Source organism: Diceros bicornis, chromosome 39 (genome assembly GCF_020826845.1).
Source record: "Diceros bicornis minor isolate mBicDic1 chromosome 39, mDicBic1.mat.cur, whole genome shotgun sequence".
NCBI classification, from domain to species: Eukaryota; Metazoa; Chordata; class Mammalia; order Perissodactyla; family Rhinocerotidae; genus Diceros; species Diceros bicornis.
The window spans coordinates 28,238,231-28,258,467 of NC_080778.1; the positions used below are offsets into that span (position 1 = coordinate 28,238,231).

The 20,237-nt window shown below is 42.6% G+C and overlaps 1 protein-coding gene across 3 annotated transcripts in view; it reads right to left on the reverse strand.

The window, feature by feature from the left end:
* The window catches only part of LRP11 (LDL receptor related protein 11), a 42,989-nt gene that overhangs the window by 19,970 nt on the left and 2,782 nt on the right, over positions 1 to 20,237 (reverse strand). The window contains exons 2-5 of one of the 3 annotated variants that reach the window (XM_058534278.1): positions 14,343 to 14,500; positions 7,847 to 7,979; positions 4,126 to 4,251; positions 3,205 to 3,411 (exon numbers count right to left, since the gene is read on the reverse strand). In XM_058534278.1, coding sequence (XP_058390261.1) covers positions 3,205 to 3,411; positions 4,126 to 4,251; positions 7,847 to 7,979; positions 14,343 to 14,500 — 624 coding nt within the window. Of the gene's footprint in view, positions 1 to 3,204; positions 3,412 to 4,125; positions 4,252 to 7,846; positions 7,989 to 14,342; positions 14,501 to 20,237 lie in introns of all 3 variants that reach the window. The other 2 variants (XM_058534277.1, XM_058534279.1) reach the window with 2 other exon arrangements.

A 20,237-nucleotide genomic window follows, 5' to 3' on the forward strand; every position in this document is an offset into this window, starting at 1 on the left:
AAATGGTTTCTCAGTAAGAAAAGACACAGTCCAACATAATGAAAAGATGAAATACCAGGAATGTGGAAAAACCCTTTTAAGTAGCCTTTACAAGGCCGCCCTCTCTGAATAAAATACTTTCCATAATAAGGCAAACGTCTCAGTTGCTCACTCTACTTACCTCCAGAGAGAAGCTAACCAGGCAGGCTTTGGCATATTTAGCAGGGGAATCAGAGAAAGTGCAGGCAGAACCGTACCCTCCGTACAGAAATCATGCATGCTCCTAAGGCCCTGCTTCAATCCAGACCCTTAAAGAATGTGCTGACCTGCGGGGCTGGACATGAATTCTCAAGTTTCCAAAACACGCATTCAATCTGAATGTGGATACAACACTACTTTTCTAGCACCCTGAAGTGCTGGAATCCAGATTTCTTTCCTCCAGCTGGGTCAGATACAAGAGGACAGCCTTGTTAGTGGATGACTTGGACCACACAGAGAACAGGCCCTACAGTTCCAACCACATCCAGCAACATCAGCACTGTGCTGCTGCATTCAAGCAAACACCAGCACCATGAAGCCCTGTGCTCTCCCCACCAAGAGCTCTGAGTGGACGGAGTGGGCACTCGCTTGTGTAACCAAATATCTGCACACACTCTTAATTTTATCCTTAGTAACATGCTTGGGATAAATTCCCAAGAGGACAATAATTGAGTCAAGGCTACACAGTTTTAAGGCTTCAGAAACTGCTCTCTGGAAGACTGTACTAAATTTAATCCCACCAAAAGCACAGGAGACTTGTTTCTCTATACTCTTATAAACAAATTAATTATTATACTTTTTCACCTTTGTCACTGTGATAGGGAAAAACTGCATCTCATGACTTTCTGTACTACATTGTTAGTCTTAATCTTAGCATCTCTTTAGCGTGTCTTCACTGAGTTAAGTCTTATTTATCCTCACAGCATGTCTGTGGGGGAGCAGGAGCATAAAATTGAACTTATCTCCATAGTTACTGTACCAGCTGATGATCCTTGTAACACTGAGGCACAGGGCATGAGTAATCATGCATTTTCAGTCTATTTACGTTATGCTGGGTAGAACATAATTTCAACTCACATGAAATCAGAGGCTGGGGGTTCTAGGCCTGGGGTCTTAGTGACAACAGAGGGGGAGGGAGGGGAGGGCTGCTGTCTAAACAGAAACCACGTCCTCTGAGGCCCTTTCTGACGTGTACAAACTTCTGTTCTTCTCTTCCCACTCTCTTCACCTTGGACTTTCGAAACTTGTGTTTTTGATGGATATCTAATAACATATGAAAATGCTCATAAGTGAGAAAAATAAAGGTTTTGTAAAAATACTATTATCCTAATTTTGTTAAAAGGGAAGAAATGTCTGCACGTATGTGTACAAATAAAAGTAACCAGAAGAAAACGCAACCAATTGTTAATGGTGAGTTTGGCTAGATGATGTTCATTTTCTTCTTTATATTTTTCTGTATTTCCAAATTTCCTATGGTAAATACATATTACCTTAATAATTAGGAAAAAACAATACATATTATAAATAATCACTGGACTTCTAATCTTTCTACCTCTGTGAAACTCCATTCCTTACATCTTCACAGCCAACGGCAAAGGCTTATTATCAAAAAGGACAAAAGCAGAGATTACAAATACATTTCACATCGGGTACCAACCCCCATCACCTGGTGGGGCAACCTGGAGCACTATTTTCAAAAATATTCTGAGGCTGAGTCCTCACTCCCCAGGAGCCAGCGCTGGGATCACTGAGCAGTATCCAGCACAGACAGGGCTGATGGAGTGCTGCATGAGCGTCAGGCTCTTTGTCATTCCTGAAACAGACTCCAATGCTAGATGGGGCCTTAGGGGTCATCTGGTGAAATCCCTTATGAACTGATGAGGAAACTGAGGTCCAGAGATAGGAAGCAACTTACTCAAGGTTCTAAAGGCAGAGCCAAGACGAGAACCTAATGAGGGAGACCTGGCCTGTGCTCCCCATGCTGCCCTCAGCTAATCCTTTCATCTCATGTGAGCCTCTCTACCACAGTGATGGAGCAAGACTTCTCCATCCCGGCCTCCAAGAACTTAGTTCTCTCCGTCAACTCTCCAACTCTCCTGCCAGAAACACCTGGTCTCCCCTGACTGTCTCCTCCACACAAACCTTCCATATGGAGAAAATGGAGTAAACAAATCCCAAGGTTTGCATGGAGCGACGGACTGGACCATTAGGTGGCAGCACCAACAAGGAAGAGACCAAAAGCAGGCATCTGAAGTGCCCTGAACCTCAACTGGCAGAAAGAAAAGCCCCTCATGGAATATTTTGTGGACATATTTGTATGGAGACATTTAAAATCCACAACGTAGATAAACAAAAGATTGGAAGAAAATATGCCAAAATATTAGTCATTTTCAATAAAGAGTAGTATTTTAAGTCATTTTTCTTTTTAATTATTTGCAGTTCTGCAATGAACAAAAAATTGTCATAAAGAAGTTATTAAAATAGTGACAGATTATTTCAGTACAATGTATGCGGAGTTTGAGTACTGAAAAGACAGTCACAAAAGTATACAGGAATGTGATCATCTGTATTTCTGTCTCGTATGTCATATAATCATGCAAATATAAAGGTGTAAAAAAGACATTTAAAATGATAGAATCCTGTAATGTTTCTGCAGTGTGAATGTATTTAAAAATCTTGTTAGCCTTATTTAAAAAATTAAAAAATCACAGATTTAGTTAAATTGGAGGCATAACCCTGAATTACTACCACATGCAACCATGTCAACATGACGTCATAGTTTCTTTACATTCACTTGCTCAGTGTGAAGAGGATTTACATGTAGGGGTTATGCTGCTTCATCTCAAAATAACCTAAAATTTAACCCTTAGGGTATTAGGTTCCGTAACATATGTGTTAAAACTTCCCAACTCTAACGTATTTACAAATAAATGTATTGGCATCTCTGGAGTATGCATACATAGACGTAGGAATGTAGGAATGTATGAAGAAGGTGTACCTTACCATAAATAATCAGCACAAGTGTCAGGTGTCTTTATTTTATCTTTTTGGCTAAATTCTTCATTTTAACTCTCTTCTTTCTTTTAAGATATTTCCTTACCGCTCTTCAAATATAACTTTAATTTTGAGCCATGTGTCATTATAGACAATGAGGCTCTTTGTGGAGAACCTGCCTGGAGTCCTTACCTGGCATCCTGGGATCAATCTGACTCTCTGGTCCCCAGAAGGCGGAATGATTCCTCTTCTCCGTGTTTGACAACGCAGGGGGCTGGTTTGCGGCAGTGTCTTTCTGGGACTTCTCCAACAAGGAGCCCCCCCTGGTATCTTCATTTGGTCCTGTGGTTCTAGGCTGGACAGTAGTTGTGTGGGTCCCCATCTTCTGGTCAAGGCTCACTGAAGCATGAAGAGCTACTGTCAGTTGTTGGGTTTCTTTTCTGAACTTTAACTAAAACCACTAAATCTGTAGTAGATTTAAAGTCATGGATATTTGGGAATAAACCTATCCATCTAAGACATGTCAGAGCCCCATAAAAACCTTCTCTCTCTCATTTTCAAATGAGTAGTCTGTTCTCCCTTCTTCCAATAATTAACTTTCTAAATGTCATACATAAATTGACAAAGACAAAACTTAAACCTAAGGTTTTGAGATTCTTCATCCTTCCTCAAGCCAGAACTTCATGGAACTTTCCGCAGCTTCTCTTCTCCCTTGCGGTGACTTTATGTGCAAGACATAATAAGACTGGTTTACAGCTCTGACTGAGCCACACCCTAGGATGCCATAAACTGTCTAAAAATTATCAAAACAAAATGTTAACTCACTTCAGTTGTTAAAAGAGCATATGCTATACAGCATTTTTAGGATGGGGAAGAATCTTTTGGAAAATTGAAAGCAATTTTTGAAAAATGTAAGCAATATCAAAAATTTGACATTTGTCACTCAGACTAGAGAGTCATGGTAAATGCTCATTTAATTTAAGGCACAGCTTGTTCACGTAAAGTTATCCCTGAAACTGGGCAGAAAAAGCACGATATTGAGTTCACATTGTAGTACGAGAATATGCACATGCCTTCCACCCCTGGCCTCAAAGTGCAATGCCGCCCACTCACAGTGTTGACAGAAAGCTTCATCAGACCCATCAGGACACTGCCCCACTCCATCACAAGCCAGCGCGATATCAATGCAACAGCCATCGTCACAAAAGAAGTGGTGGCGTGAGCAAACGTTCAAGCATCCTGTTTACAAACGAGTCTCAGGTCACAGGCGTGCAGGAGAGGCAAGACTTCCCCTGAGTCAAGATTAACAGAGACTAACATGTGATGAAATGCATTTGGGTATGCCTGAGATGCAGACAGCAAGGAAACACCTAACAGTTGGAGCTGGATGGAGCAGTGGGTTCTGGAAAGGTTAGGGGGCCTCCTCTTGGCCCTCCTGACTTAATTCTCAGGAATCACCATGGGCTCTTCATCTTAGGGCAGTTCTCCAAGCCGACATTGCCTAAGAGGTGGGAACAGAGGAGCAGCAGCTCTGAGCTCCTCCATCCAGACCTTCTACATGCTATGTCTTGCATTCTTGTTTCCTAAGTAATAACTTTTACTGAGATTAACCTTTTACTATTAAACCCTATATGCTGACTACCATACATCCTTGGCGCTGTATAGAACAAACAGAATCTTTAGCTACTATCTGGTATAAATTAATTTTCTTCAAATAATGAAATTATCTCCTTTTTGGAGTTCTTAGGAGGTTTGAATCCACAGTGCAATTCATAGGAGCTACATGGACTTTCTTGAAAGGCATCCTCCTCGTTCGCCCTGTGCTATATTGCAGATTCAGCCAACTTTACAAGAACTGGGAGACTTTCTGGCACCTCTAATGCAGATTAAAGGTATTAGGCTAGAAGTAGGTCAGGAAGAGTTCCATAACTTTCCAGGGACAGATGGACTGGACAGTTCTCTCAGGACATGGGAGAGGGGTAGATGATGATATTCCACTGAGACAAACAGCTGAGCCTAGTATACACGCCCAAGCTAAATCTTGGAAACATATTCCATTGGAAAACAGTGGAATCAAAAGGCTGGGAAAGGAGTCCATCTGGGTGCAGGGCAATTTGAAGATGTCCTGATCCAGGAGGAAGAAGAGAGTAAAGAAAAGTTATGGTGGTAGATTCCTGAGAAAGCAGAGGAAGCAAAGAGCCTCAGTTGTGACTGAGAACTTGGGCCTAGAAACAGAGTGTGCTCAGTCACAGGGAAGGCGCTAGGAGGAAAAGTGGAGGGGATTCTGTGTCCAAGCAAGACATAGTTATTTTTCATATTTCTTAAATTCAGGACGTGAAAATCTTAAACATCTCAAGGTTTTACTGATTCCTTGGTAGTTTTGGGACAGATCCATTTTGTAATTTATCCATCTATTTCTGGACTAGTGGTCTCCAAACTTTTTGACCATGCATCTCGATCAATAATACATTGGTAAACACCAATAGATCTTCACCAATTATAGATCTTCAATCTATAAATAATATGCATGTACTGCTGTACTAACATATTGTACATGTAAAATATACTGAAAATTTAAAGAATTTTAAAAATTAATAAAAACATAAGTCTGGTGTCTTCTTTTCCATCCTAAAAATGTCTTGGCCATCTGTAGGGGATCCTATTTGGAGACCACTGATCTAGATCATATTGGAAGTGCTTGTTGCCTTGCTATTTGAATAGATTTTTTCCCCAAAGCTTGAAAACACGCAGCCTCTAGAGCCAAAGTTGAAGCAAGTTATCATCACATAAGCAGGGGTGTGTGCTCTCTGTTTACCCAGAAGGTGCCACCTTTGGTATCATTATAGCTGGGTCATTAACTGCAAGATCAATATATATAATAGAGGGGAGAGAAGCAGCCCTGCTTTTCAGTGTCTCTCTGTGGTGTTGTATTAACTTTAGTTCATAGTTGTTATTCCAGTTTAACCAGTGAGTGATTCCAGACAGCAGTTAGGACAACAGCCATTCTTTTTATTTCCTATATAAAGTTATACACATAAGATCTATACCCAAGTGGCCTTTCAGTAATTAAAAGTGATTCATATCACTCTCTGCCACTTCAAATACAGTATCATCTTGGAGAAAGGCCAGAATGGACAACTGGCTATTTGCCTTCAGAGCTTGGAAAGAAGGGGAAGGAGGGCTGAGGAAACAAACCAGGGCAGACAAGTGGCTGATGAGGGGTTAGCCATCCTTATTCCAGCACGGGCCCTTTCTCCCTCCCAGGCACCTCGGTTGTACGACAGCAATCCTTCTCTGATTTCTGTAGGAGATGACGGGGAATCTGTGTCTTCTCCCCATGAGCACTTTCCTCCCAGAATCAGCACCTGACTTGGTCCCTGCCCAGACAAGCATTGGGTTGCAGGGGCACAGTCCTGTGGGCCTAGTGGTCCTCCACTGGGGAGTGACTGGCTGGAGCCAATGCCACGCTTCCAATGGCCCTGGTGCATGCCCAGCACACCAGAACTCAAAAGTGCTCTGAATAACTGTCTGGCTCTTCTGTGCAGCTACAATGAATAACAGGGCCTGCTTGAATGTGGGCTGGGATGGACAGCTTTGCTTACTCACCATCACTGCCTCACAGTGCTGCCGTGGGCAGGAGCTGGTGTCTGGCCTGTCCATGTGCAGTCACCCCTCCTTCCTCACAGTAAGCTGAAACCTTGGCTGGACAGGGAGTCAGCCAACCAAGTTCTGAATGCTGCTTATGCTCTGTATCCCTGAGGAAGGCAAATTAACGAGGCTGCCGAGTCCTTGGGATTCTAAAATCTCCTTCCTTCATTTCCAATATGCATACTGTCCTATGTCTTTGATGGAAGACAAGATCAGCAATCGTCCACTAAATCACAGTCATATTCCAATCTTTTTATCCTTATTCTTCCAAGTGCTGGCTTAAGTTCCACCCAAATAGTGAGGAATCAAGGATGACAGAGACATGGTTCAGGTTATCAGAGCCATGGCTAGTGATGGTGAAGGTTCACTACATGGGGACAGGGATGAGGTCTATGGCATGGACCACTCCATGCCCAGTGCTCACACAGTTCCTGTGCACTGCAGACACTAAGAAAACATCCAGTGGCCAAGTGACAGGACCCTGAAATATGCAATATCTCAGCACTTCTCAGAAGTGGATTATGGGGGGTTCTCTCTGCAATACCCCTACATCTTTAGTGCTGCCAAGTTCACGTAACGTTTTTTTAAACTTGATGAGCTAATCTTAGAAATGTAGATGTTTGGGAAAGTAATAAACATAGACAAATGAGATAAAAGAGTTTACATTGTGTAACAGGATGTGAGACCCATCATATAAATGTAAAGCCATATTATTAATGTATCTGTGCAACTGTGAAAAGAGTCCACGAAAAAAATTGTTAAATATTCCTTTTAAATTGACACATGTACTTCATATATTTTAATTTGTCTTAAATGTACCCATTACTTGCATTCTTCAAACACACATATCAAATAGGCCACCCACCTTTAAACAAGATCGTCTCCTGGGAAAGCCAGACGATTGTCTTTCATGAAAGCTAGTCAAGAAAAGATGGAGCGTCTATAGGGTCCCATAGATCACGTCTATTCTCATCCCCTGGAGTGCTGCCTCCCCAGTCCAGCAGGGTCACTTAGCCCAAAATGTAATGGAGCCTATTTTTGTTATTATATTTTTAATAAAGATTCCCATGGAAGAACCAATGAAATGCACAGTCAGAATATAAAATGCCAATCCAACACCATCCTTCCGTAAACAGCCCAGTGTCTGCTGATCATTGGGAATGCAAGAAAAGGACTGTCTTCTCACCTCCCGTGGAAAAGTCCATGGGAAGCACTGTCACCGAGACGTTGTCGGAGCTTCTCTGCCCAGCAGTGTCCGTCACAGTGAGCTGAAAGGTGTACACTCCTTCCCGTAAGTGGGACAGCTTCAGGGTTCCTGACTGAGGCACCTGACACCAAATAGGAAACATCACGTTTAGTTAGGAGATCTGAGGCACGGAGTCCAACATCATCGTGAACTGGAAATCAGTGTCGGCCTTGGAGCAGTCCCAGGACCCACCTTTCCACTCCTGGTCCAGGGCTGTGGAATATTAATCCTACACTATTTTGGCAATTTGGCCCTACTTTGAATTCACAATTTCCGATTTTATCTGGGCCGACAATATACTTGACTGACAATCCTTCACTTGTCCTTAGCAGCCGCTGTTCCAAACTGCACCTCCTCCACTATCTACTCCCTTCCTTCTCGGAAGGTGACTTCGCCTACTTCTAGAAGAAAATTAAGACCATAATTATATTCGTCACTCACCCCATCCTGGGGAGGTATCTGTATCAGAACCCATTATCACCTCCCCACCTCCAGCCCTAAGATGAGCCGTCCCTCTTGCACTCCAGACCAACCCCTCCATCTAGTCCTTGACCCCTCTCTCTATCTGACCTTCAGAACACTGACTCGTCAATCAATTTTTCTTTCAAATGGCCCTGCCATTGCTATGCTCAAGTTTCTCTAGACCTAACAAACAAACAAAACAACAATGAAAAGCTCCCTACACTCCAAGATCTTCTCTAGCCACAATCTTATTTCCTTTCCATTTCAACTTAACTTCTTCAAAGGGTTGTCCATGCTGCTCGTGCTGGTTCATCTGCTCATTTTCCATTTATTCTTCATCCCACCCGTCTGGCTTCTTTCCCCACCATTGCCCTGAAACTGTGCTGCTAAAACTCACCAACTGACCCAGCAAAGGTCACCTATTCATCAAGGTTAACTATACTTATTAGTCTCGTCTTTTATTTTTTCCCCGGCCCTCTTTCTGTATTTAACAATGTTGGCCCTTCCTGTGTTCTGGAACTCCCCACTTCCCTGGTTTCCGTTTCTGGGTCCGAGTTCTCCCAACATCCTCACCAATCACCCTCATGGGTTTCACTTCTGCTCACTCCCTGAGCCCAGGGCTCCCTCTGGACCCCTGCTCTCCTCACCCCACTTTGCAGGCAGTTTCCTGACCACGGCAGAGCAATAGCTTCAGTTCTGTGGTGGGATTTTGGGAGTCACTTCTGGATGCCCAATCTAAAGGCTGGTTTTTCCGCCCTCCCAATGATACTATTAACTGCTTAATATCCTTTTTTAAAAAAAATTCCTTTCTGTTTAAATGAACTAGTCTGGACATTATTCTCTACAAACAAACTCTGACCATTATATATATTTTTACATTTACACATTAATGGACTTGAAAGTACAGAGAGTTGCCCTATTGTAACTGTCATCTGCTTGCTTTTATTTTTGAAATCCCAGAATTTGGACTCTTGCACACCACCTTGGCTTGGAGGATTGGTCAGTACTCCACACACACACGAGCAGAATGCTTTACAATCATTAGAGATGATGTAATGAGACACAGTGGTTGTCACAGTTCAGGCTGCTCAGTGATCACCCAGAGCTTCTGTTAAGGGACAGATTTCCAGGTCCCAGCTTCAGAGTCTGAGTCACGGGGTCTGAAGAGTGGGATCTGGGAATCTACACGTTAACAAGCACCCCCAGGTGATCCGCCCATCACACTGGAAGAAACGCGGATGAAGTGGTTAGAAGCACAGAGTCTGGCGTCCAACAGAGCTGGGTTTAAACACCAGCCTTACCATGCACCAGCTGTGTGACCTTGCACAAGTCACTTAACCTGTCTAAGTCTCAGTTTCTTCATCTGTAAAATGGAAGTAATAATAGCACCTACCTTATAGGGATCAAATGAGATAACCACGTAAAAAGACCTTAATATTGGGCTTAAATGTAATATAAATTAAAAATACAAAATAAAATTTTCTTTTTTTTGATATAAAAAAAATAGTATAGTAAATGCTTAAATATATCCACTATCTCCACTGGCTGATTCTCATCTCAAGCTGAATGACATGACCCTGTTTTTAGAGACAGGGAAACGAAACCTCAGTAAAGTGACTTTCATTCACTGAGACAGTGACAGAATTGAGACCTCCAGTTGTAAAACTGTCTACAAGCTGTCCCATCCCTTTCCTTGCAAAAGCTTTAAGCTGGAGAGCTGCAGACAAGGCCCCTGGCCTTTGCTGTTTATGTCAGAGAGATGGTAAGCAGCAGTCACTGCCATTCTGTTAGCTGGTCTTCAGGCCCAACTCCGCCGAGAGAATATCAAACGGGGGTGACTATGTGAGTTCTGAAACACTACCCACAGGGCCAGCAGAGAGAAAGCTGACGACAGAAAGACAACTTTCAAAGAGTCTGGAGTGGGCAACTGAGCCTCAGAAACAAGAACGTCCTAAGATGAAAGTGTCATCAGTCTGAGAACAAGTCATCAGTCTGAGAACAATCAGAGATCAGAGATTCCGATGAGTAAGATTTAAATGAGACAAGAACTGTGTGGTTTGCGACCTTTGGGGCACATTTAACCACTGTTTTCTTTAATATTGCACATCCAATTCATCAGGAAATGCTATTGGCTCTACTTTAAAAATATATCCAGAATTTGACCGCTTCATCATGTCTACTGTTACCACCCCAGTCGGAGCCCGTCCTGTCTCTTGCCTTAGTCACCACAGTGGTCAGGAGACCTGAGCTCCAGTGGGATGGGGGCCTGGCACCCCGCTCTTCTGGAAACTTTCCCTCCCACCTCTGTCCACATGGTTGTAAGGGAAGGGGCAATTATGACCTTTCCCTATGGCCACAGGGGTGTGAGGCTGAATCAGAGGAGCCAGTGGTAGTGCAAAGGGCAGGTCATAAAGCACAGATCTGCTCAAGTAAAGGTGGTGGGGCAGCTCTCACTCCCTTCAACTCTGGCTCTGAATCCAGCAGGCCTTGCTAGATGGCAGCAATGCCATAGGTTACACCACTATTTATTGCTTCTTGGGACTTAGACAGGAACAGAAGGGAACATGGTAGCAGATGACGACCTTAGTAGAATGTGTTGAGTGAGCCCTGCATCCTTGAGTAAGGTGCCATGAGAGACAAGAGGCTCTGTCCCAGCTGGTCGACCTGAATGCAGACAGAAGATCTGAGACTGCTGAAGGCAGCAGTTGTGGAGTTCAGTGCCCTGGGATATGAGAGGAGAGGGTAGGATGGATCAGAGTGGGGACTTGTAAGGTGCGTGTGACAGGGGATGCTGAGTGTGGCCATAGGACTGAGGTGGAGATGCAGTCAATGGGGACTGTAAGAGGCCAGAGCAAAATGAATTCAACAATCTGTACTTTTCCAGGTACACGTGGTCAGATGGTGGAGTTAGATCCTATTCACAAGAACAGAACTCTGACTTGCCATCTTTCTCAATTCTGGAGGAAGGTGATTTTAAGACAGTTTCCTCAAGAGCTGAGGATTTCTCTTATAATATGCTGCCCAGAGGAAGATCGTTTTCAAAAAAAGCAGGACCAGAGAAGGTGGTAATTAAGACAGAACTAAATTGCTTATCTTGAGATTTCTTGAATCAAAGGGAGAAATATTTTTGGACTGGGCCTTTCTCTTACTCTTCAAAACACACCATGTAGACAGTGGTCCACCTATAAGATTAGCCGTGATTAGAAGCCTCCAGAAGTAAAGAACAGAGGGAAAAACTGAACTTATTCTTCCCTCTACAACCCAACCAAATTATACTTCTGTGTTACTGTTTCAGAATATATTTACAACCAGTTTTTCCCAACTCTGCCCTCATTTCCTGTTTATGCCTCTAACTCAACCCAATCAGAGAAGAATCTTTTTACATTGAAATTTAAAAATGCTTTTAGATGTAAGCAAAGCTGCTTACTTAGGAAGAAGAGCTAGAAGCACGAAGAAATGGCACATAAAATGAAAGGAGCGGGCAACCTCAGCTCCTAACAGTATGTGGAAACATACATAAAACTAGAAATAGAAGAAATATAGGAAAAAGCCAACATTTCAGGCATTTCACAGGGACTCCACTCCCTATATCCGTGTGAAAGCCCTTCCTGGGCACCCCAGGCCTTTCTTACCAGGGTGGTTTGAACAACGAACTGTGCTTTCTTCATCTTCTCACCTCTAGCAGCACCTAAGCTCTAAGGCTAGAAACTCAGTGAATGTTTGATGAATGAATTTTCTATCTGGATCTTGTACTAAGAAAAGAAGAACCAAAATTTTTAAAAAGTAATCTGATGGTGGTTACTAGAGGGGAAGGGGGTGCAGGGTAGGTGAAAGGGGTAAAGGGGCACATATGTATGGTGACAGATAAAACTAGATTACTGGTGGTGAACACGACGCAGTCTATTGCAGAAGCTGAAATACAATAATGTACACCTGAAATTTACACAATGTTAGAAGCCAATATGACCTCAATAAAATAAGAAAAAAGCCAGGATAAAAAAAGTAATCTGAGGGGCCGGCCTGGTGGTGCAGCAGTTAAGTGCGCGCGTTCCGCTGCGGCAGCCCAGGGTTCACAGGTTCGGATCCCGGTTGCGCACTGACGCACCGTTTGTCAAGCCATGCTGTGGCGGCGTCCCATATAAAAGCAGAGGAAGATGGGCATGGATGTTAGCCCAGGGCCAGTCTTCCTCAGCAAAAAGAGGAGGATTGGCATGGATGTTAGCTCAGGGCTGATCTTCCCCACATAAATAAATAAATAAAGAAAGAAAGAAAGAAAGAAAGAAAGCAATCCGAGTCATTAAAACAAAGCACGAGTCTTTCTCCCTGAAGCGTCTTTTTTTTTTTTTTAATTTACACTTTTTTAAAATTTTTTGTTTATTGCAGTAACATTGGTTTATAACATTGTAAAAATTTCAGGTGTACATCATTGTACTTCTATTTCTGCATAGATTACACCATGTTCACCACCCAAATACTAATTACAACCCATCACCACACACATGTGCCGAATTATCCCTTTCACCCTCCTCCCTCCCCCCTTCCCCTCTGCTAACCACCAATCCAATCTCTGTCCCTATGTGTTTGTTTATTGTTGTTATTATCTGCTACTTAATGAAGGAAATCATACGGTATTTGACCTTCTCCCTCTGACTTATTTCACTTTGCATAATACCCTCAATGTCCATCCATGTTGTCACAAATGGCTGGATTTCATCGTTCCTTATGGCTGAGTAGTATTCCATTGTGTGTATATACCACAGCTTCTTTATCCATTCGTCCCTTGATGGGCACTTACGTTGCTTCCAAGTCTTGGCTATTGTGAATAATGCTGCAATGAACACAGGGGTGCATGTATCTTTACAAATTGCTGTTTTCAAGTTCTTTGGATAAATACCCAACAGTGGAATAGCTGGATCATATGGTAGTTCTATTCTTGATTTTTTGAGGAATCTCCATACTGTTTTCCATAGTGGCTGCACCAGTTTGCACTCCCACCAGCAGTGTATGAGAGTTCCCTTCTCTCCACATCCTCTCCAACACATGTTGTTTCCTGTCTTGTTAATTACAGCCATTCTGACAGGCGTGAGGTGGTATCTCATTGTAGTTTTGATTTGCATTTCCCTGATAGTTAATGATGTTGAACATCTTTTCATGTGCCTGTTGGCCATCTGTATATCTTCTTTGGAGAAATGTCTGTTCAGGTCTTTTGCCCATTTTTTAATTGGGTTGGTAGTTTTTTTGTTGTTGAGATGCACAAGTTCTTTATATATTTTGGAGATTAAGCCCTTATCAGATGTATGGTTTGCAAATATCTTCTCCCAATTGTTAGGTTGTCTTTTCGTTTTGTTGATGGTTTCCTTTGCTGTGCAGAAGCTTTTTGGCTTGATGTAGTCCCATTTGTTTATTTTTTCTATTGTTTCTCTTGCCCGGTCAGACATGGTGCTTGAAACTATGTTGCTAAGACCGATGTCGAAGAGCGTACTGTCTATGTTTTCTTCTAGAAGTTTCATAGTTTCAGGTCTTACATTCAAGTCTTTAATCTATTTGGAGTTAATTTTTGTGTATGGTGTAAGGTAAGGGTCTACTTTCATTTTTTTGCATGTGGCTATCCAGTTTTCCCAACAACATTTGTTGAAGAGACTTTCTTTTCTCCATTGTATGTTCTTGGCTCCTTTGTCAAAGACTAGCTGTCCATAGATGTGTGGGTTGAAGTGTCTTTTGTATTCTGGAGAAGCCAACAAAAAAAAGCAACAAGAACAGGGCAAGCTTCAAAACAAATGGTCAGGATCCCTGTTTACTCAGCAGAAAAGTAAATTTACAGAATAAACCATTTTTTGGACAGTCACTTTTATACTTTCTCCACTTTACACCTCTTCTGCTAGTTTACAGACATTTTGGAAACATAAGCGGAAGGACATTATGAAAGACCACTCCACTGAAACATTAGTTTTCATTACATGACCACATGAATTACCTTCATGTCCATTGAAGGGTCACCCTGCAGCAGTGTCCACTCATACTGGATGATGGCGTGGTCATCTGTGCTCTCGCGGCCATCCAAAATCACCCCATCTGCGGGCAGATGCAAAACCACATCCTGCCCGGCCTTGCTAAGTGGAGGCTCGTCCTTTTCTGTCAAAGAAAATAAATAATTCACAGGAGAGATGAATCACTATTTTTTTTCTAATTTATTAAGAAAGGTATCTTGTTGCTAGAATAGATGTAGTCCAGCAAAGAACTGCTAAGAAAATGTACAGCAACTGAAGGTTATCTTCTCATTGGTCTTCATTATCTTCTCTTTACGTAATACACAAGAAGACAGCCACACATTATTAATGTGGAATTTAGCTATAACACACGCAGAAGAGAAAGTGTGGAGGGTCAGCTATTAGCAGGAGCCAGGACAAAGTTGAGGGTACCAGACAGAATACTAGGCCCTCCAATCTGGAGAAGTACGAGTGAAATTTTCACTTAAGTTTATAAATGACTGTTAACTTTGGTTCTATTAAAAGAATTCATCAAAAAAAAAAAAGATTATGGAAACAAACTTCAAAAAAAAACTCACCTCCGATGTAGATTTTCTTTTTTTCTTACCCTCAAATTATTAAAATAGGAGTGATATAAAGTGTCCAGTGGACAGAAAATAAATTCAGTTCGGAAAGTTAAGGCAAGTTCTTGGATTCACACAAAATAAAGGCCACAGAGAAATTCTCTGGAATCCAACTTTTCATCTGGGAAAATAGCAGAGGTTCACAGCTTCTAATAACTAATTTTGATAACAGAAGCTGGCATGCTGAGTTTCTGAGATACCCTACGACAGCAAAACAGGCATGCATCCACCTCTGATCTAGAATGGTACTAGATAATTCAAGGCTAGCTATGTTCACTGAAATATTAATACTCAACTGACCGCTGCTTCGGTGATGACTGATGGGAGAAGCCGCATACAGAAAACATCGCTAAGGGCAGAGTTGTGACTATTTTAATTGATTTAAGCTTCTTCTTAGTAAACTTACCTAAATGCACACATATCTTAAAGAAACAGTAACATAATTGGAAAAAAGACTCTACAGCTTCTCGTAATACATTCTTTTTGGTGTCCACTGTTTCCTCCCTCCTCCAGTGCCAAACCTCTGGTCCAAATTCTGGCCTGGACTTGTTCTTCCTTAACTGACTCTGAATGATGGTGCTCGGGCGCTGCCTCTCCTCCTCCGCAGCCCAAGCTGCCTCCTAAGCAAACTTCTCAGGGCCAAACCAGACATCCCAGCGCCTGAGGTTTGGGGCCAGCTGCAATCCTATCAATTTCTCATTAACAAAGGCAACGAGGGTCACTACAGCTACGAGGACTCTTCTGGAATGTGATTCTGATACGGTCATCCTCCTGTGTAAGAAAAATCCTTCAACAAGTTGCCATCACCTTCTAGATGTTCAGAGACCCACCCGTCCAGCCTAGGATCTCATCCAGCGATCCCCTCAAGGCCCAGCAGCAGAGAATGTATGTGAGGGGCTCGCAGCTCTTAGAGCTGCGGCTTTTCTGAATGAGAACACTGCTGCCAGCCTCAGAGAGGTGACTTGTTTTTATGAGCACCTTACAAGGAATAAGCACATGATGTTGCCAAAGAGTACACACGTCTATTGAGAAGATGAGTCTCATTTCCACAGTCATTTAAAACAATGAGTAGTAGTAACTCAGATTTCAATAAGCCACGTAAGTAACCCCCTGCCTAAGAGGATATTTGTTCTGCCTTTTTCCACCTCTGAGCAAAGACCCAGTGCCTGACATCTTTATTCTGCTTCTTCCAGGTAAGGAGATGTGACAATTTCATTACTAATAGGCCCTTCCATAGAGAACTTTCCTTTGGTTCTGGAAGGTTCACTGCTTTCCACACAATGGTTTACCACTTCATAATTCTGGAAAGCATCTTATAATTCAGCAGTAATACATTATAGTTAGTAGCTATTCGCATTAAAATTTACTTTGAAATACTGTTTTTAAGTAGACAAACTAAAATATACCTATATGATATAAACAGCAATCAATGTGAATAATATATTTTTAAGATCTCAAAGATTTAACCCCAAAGATTTAAAATGGAAAAATCAAGTAAGCTCTGAAATATTCCACATATTATAAAACTAATTAATCCTGTCTCTCCTGAAAGAAAAAAAAATCATTGCTTTAGTCATTTACCTTTCTTTAGGTAAGCTTAAGATATGATTTATGAACACAGTGAAATTCTCATATCTTCTAAGTTGATCACTGTTATATTTGAAATAGAGATATATTTCCTCCTCAGTTCAAGTCCAGGCAAATTACACTGTACAATGTATTTTAAAATAAGCCAGAGCTTGTCTACCCAGAAACAGGCCTTAAAAATGAACAAATGACAACAAGAAGAGGAAACAAGTGCACCTTCATTTAAAAATATTTAACCTGCTGATGAAGAACAAGATAAACGTAGTTCTGAATTTTTGTCATAAAAATGTAATAAACCAATGTTAAGTACTATGGAAACACTGATTTCTTTTGAAAACTAAACACACTTGGTAAGATCCACAGAGGCGAAATAAGACTCATATCAATTTTGAGGGAGCATATCAAGGTGGCGTTTTACATAGAAAGGAACGATATGGTTAACTAGCCTGAATACAACACCCTGCTGTGAACAGAGCCTTAATGACAAGGAAGAGGTTCTGGAACACGGATCTGTATCCAGTGTGCACAAATGATACAGCTGAGGCTGAGAAACTAGAAGGGACTCCTGAAGTCAGGATACGGGTGGGGCCAGACCAAAGGAAGAGACTTAGACACTGTGGGTCAAAATCCAACATTTTTTTGTTTTTTTCATTGTGTGTTTTTCTTAATTGCAATACTTCAGGAAAAAATTATTCACAACTCCAATATGATTATCATCATTTTCAGTGTGCTCTTCTAGTCTTTCTCCACATGAGCTGATGATGATAATAATGAACAGCTGCCATTCATTGGATGATTTCTGTGGACCAGGCACCATGCTAAGTTGCTTCTGAGCCACAGCTTCACTCAACTTGGCCAAGTCTCACACGTCACCCTCATGAGGAAGCCAGGGTCAGAGAGGATAACTTAATTGCTAAGGCCACACAAGTGATAAATTTGCCAGTTCAGACATCAGCCCAGATCTTTCTAACTGAAAGGTTCTCCCTTCCCACTATACTTTGGGGCACCCGAAGTGTATTCCAGGTACAGTAAATATAAATTTACATCCTGAATTTAACCTAACTTATTAATGTATTCTATTTATTGGTATTTATTCATATACCCTAGCATTGCCCGTGTTACTACATAAACTTCTCATTGCCATTTAATTTCCTCACCTATACTATTGGACATTTACTTTGTCCCCATTTTTCACTGTTATAAATAATGCCATAATAAACTTTTTTGCTCATACTTTTTCTTTAGCACAGATCATTTTCCTAAAAAAATATTCCAGAAGAATCAATGACAATTTTAATGGTCTCTGCTACATATTTCCTGATTGATTTCCAAGAACGGTACCAATTTACATCTCCAATGACCATATAAGATTATAGTAAGTTCTCCACATGCATGCTAATATCAGAGGAAACTTATTTTTGCCAATTAAATAAGCATAAGCTGGCATTATTTGCATTTCTTTGATTATTTCTAAGGTTGAATATTTTTCCATGTTTATCAACCATACATCCTCTTCTGAGAACTGTTTGTTAATTTATTTTTGTTTTTCTTACTGATTCATATAAGCTCTTTCTATTAATATAATAAATACTTTTTATCTCATATTTTCCCAGACTCTTGTTTGCAATTCCTTTTGTTTCTTGACATAAAGAAGTTTTTAAAAACATGTATATAATCCATCTTTTCTCTTTGTGATCGCTGTAATTGATTAGAAAGTTATCTTCCCTCCAGATATGTAATAGTAACTTTATTTTCTTTGAGCCTTCCTATGAATGGAGTAACCTATGGCTTAATTTTTTAAAAAATATTTAATTCTTTAACCCATCTGGAATTTATCTGTGTGTGGTCAGAGCTGCAGGTCTAAACGTATTTTCCCCAACATTCCCACCAGTTATCCCAATATTATTTATGAAATATAATTGTTTGCCATTCTTTTTTTTTTTTTTTTTTTTTTTTTTGTGAGGAGATCAGCCCTGTGCTAACATCCGCCAATCCTCCTCTTTTTTTTTTTTTGCTGAGGAAGACGGCCCTGGGCTAACATCTGTGCCCATCTTCCTCCACTTTATATGGGACGCCGCCACAGCATGGCTTGCCAAGCAGTGCGTCGGTGCGCGCCCGGGATCCGAACCAGCGAACCCCAGGCCGCCGCAGCGGAGCGCGCGCACTTAACCGCTTGCGCCACCGGGCCGGCCCCAATTGTTTGCCATTCTTTTGTGATGTTTATTTACAACACAAAAGGGAGAGGTTGAAAATATGAGAAAGAAAGGTCCTCGGAGAAGGAGATTGGTCGGGCACATGTGGAGGGATTAACCCTGAACATGAGGTCAACTCCTTTCTCTGTGCTTGGAGGAGATGAGGGAGAGGCTGGGGTGGCGGTGTGTGGGCTTGTAGAGGGGAGAGCAGAGCGCTGCCTAACAGCATTGATTTTCCCTGACACAGAGGGGAGCCTGACTTCCCAAATTACACAAGGACTTCCCAGAGAGCCTGGTTTTCAAGCTGAATATGCAATGGAAACAACATCAAGGTTCTGGTCCTTGAGTCCTTGGAGATGATATTCTCGAGCTCCTCTGGGGTCCTACCCACTCTGCTCCCTCCCTCCTGCTGCTCTTTACTTTTATAGGGACACCCAGTCCCCATCCCCTTCAGTCAGTCACACGACCCAACCAGGATCCTGTAATGACATCATGGACATGTGTGCCACCTTTATAACTCACAAAGCATGTCCACCCTTGATCCTCACGACGGCCTGGGCTGGAAGGCAAGGTAAACACTCAAGTCCCAGGAGATAAGAAAGGACCCATATGTGGAGGAGCTGGCTCTCAAACCCAGGTCTCAGGACCTCAAGCCCCTACCCTGCTCTTTGTACACCACTGCAGGCAGAGTCAGTCATTTCAACACACCTCTCTCCAGCATCCTCCACTCATCCCTGCATTCTCCTACCACCCCCGACAGAGTCAGCTGGTCAGTCCCACTGTGGGAAACCCAGTTGTCCGCTTCTCTGCTTCCAGGCTGCCTGGTGCTGCTGGAGAAAGCATTTGAGCTGGTCTGGAACACAGCTCCACAACTCCCCTGACACAGCTCCACAACTCCCCCGACATAGCTCCACAAGTCCTCCGACACAGCTCCACAACTCCCCCGACACAGCTCCACAACTCCCCTAGCACAGCTCCACGCTCCCCTGACACAGCTCCACACTCCCCTAGCACAGCTCCACACTCCCCCGACACAGCTCCACACCTCTCCTGACACAGCTCAACTCTCCTGGCACAGCTCCACAACTCCCCTGACACAGCTCCCCACTCTCCTGACACAGCTCCCCACTCTCCTGACACAGCTCCCCACTCCTCTAGCACAGCTCCCCACTCCCCTGACACAGCTCCCCACTCCCCTAGCACAGCCCCCCACTCCCCTAGCACAGCCCCCCACTCCCCTGACACAGCTCCACAGCTCCCCTAGCACAGCCCCCCACTCCCCTAGCACAGCCCCCCACTCCCCTGACACAGCTCCACACTCTCCTGACACAGCTCCACAATCCCCTGACACAGCTCCACAACTCCCCTGACACAGCTCCACAACTCCCCTGACACAGCCCCCCGCTCCACAACTCCCTTGCTGTGAGACTCTCTGGCAAGTTACTTTCTCTTGCCAAGCCTGGGAGTACACCAGGGATTA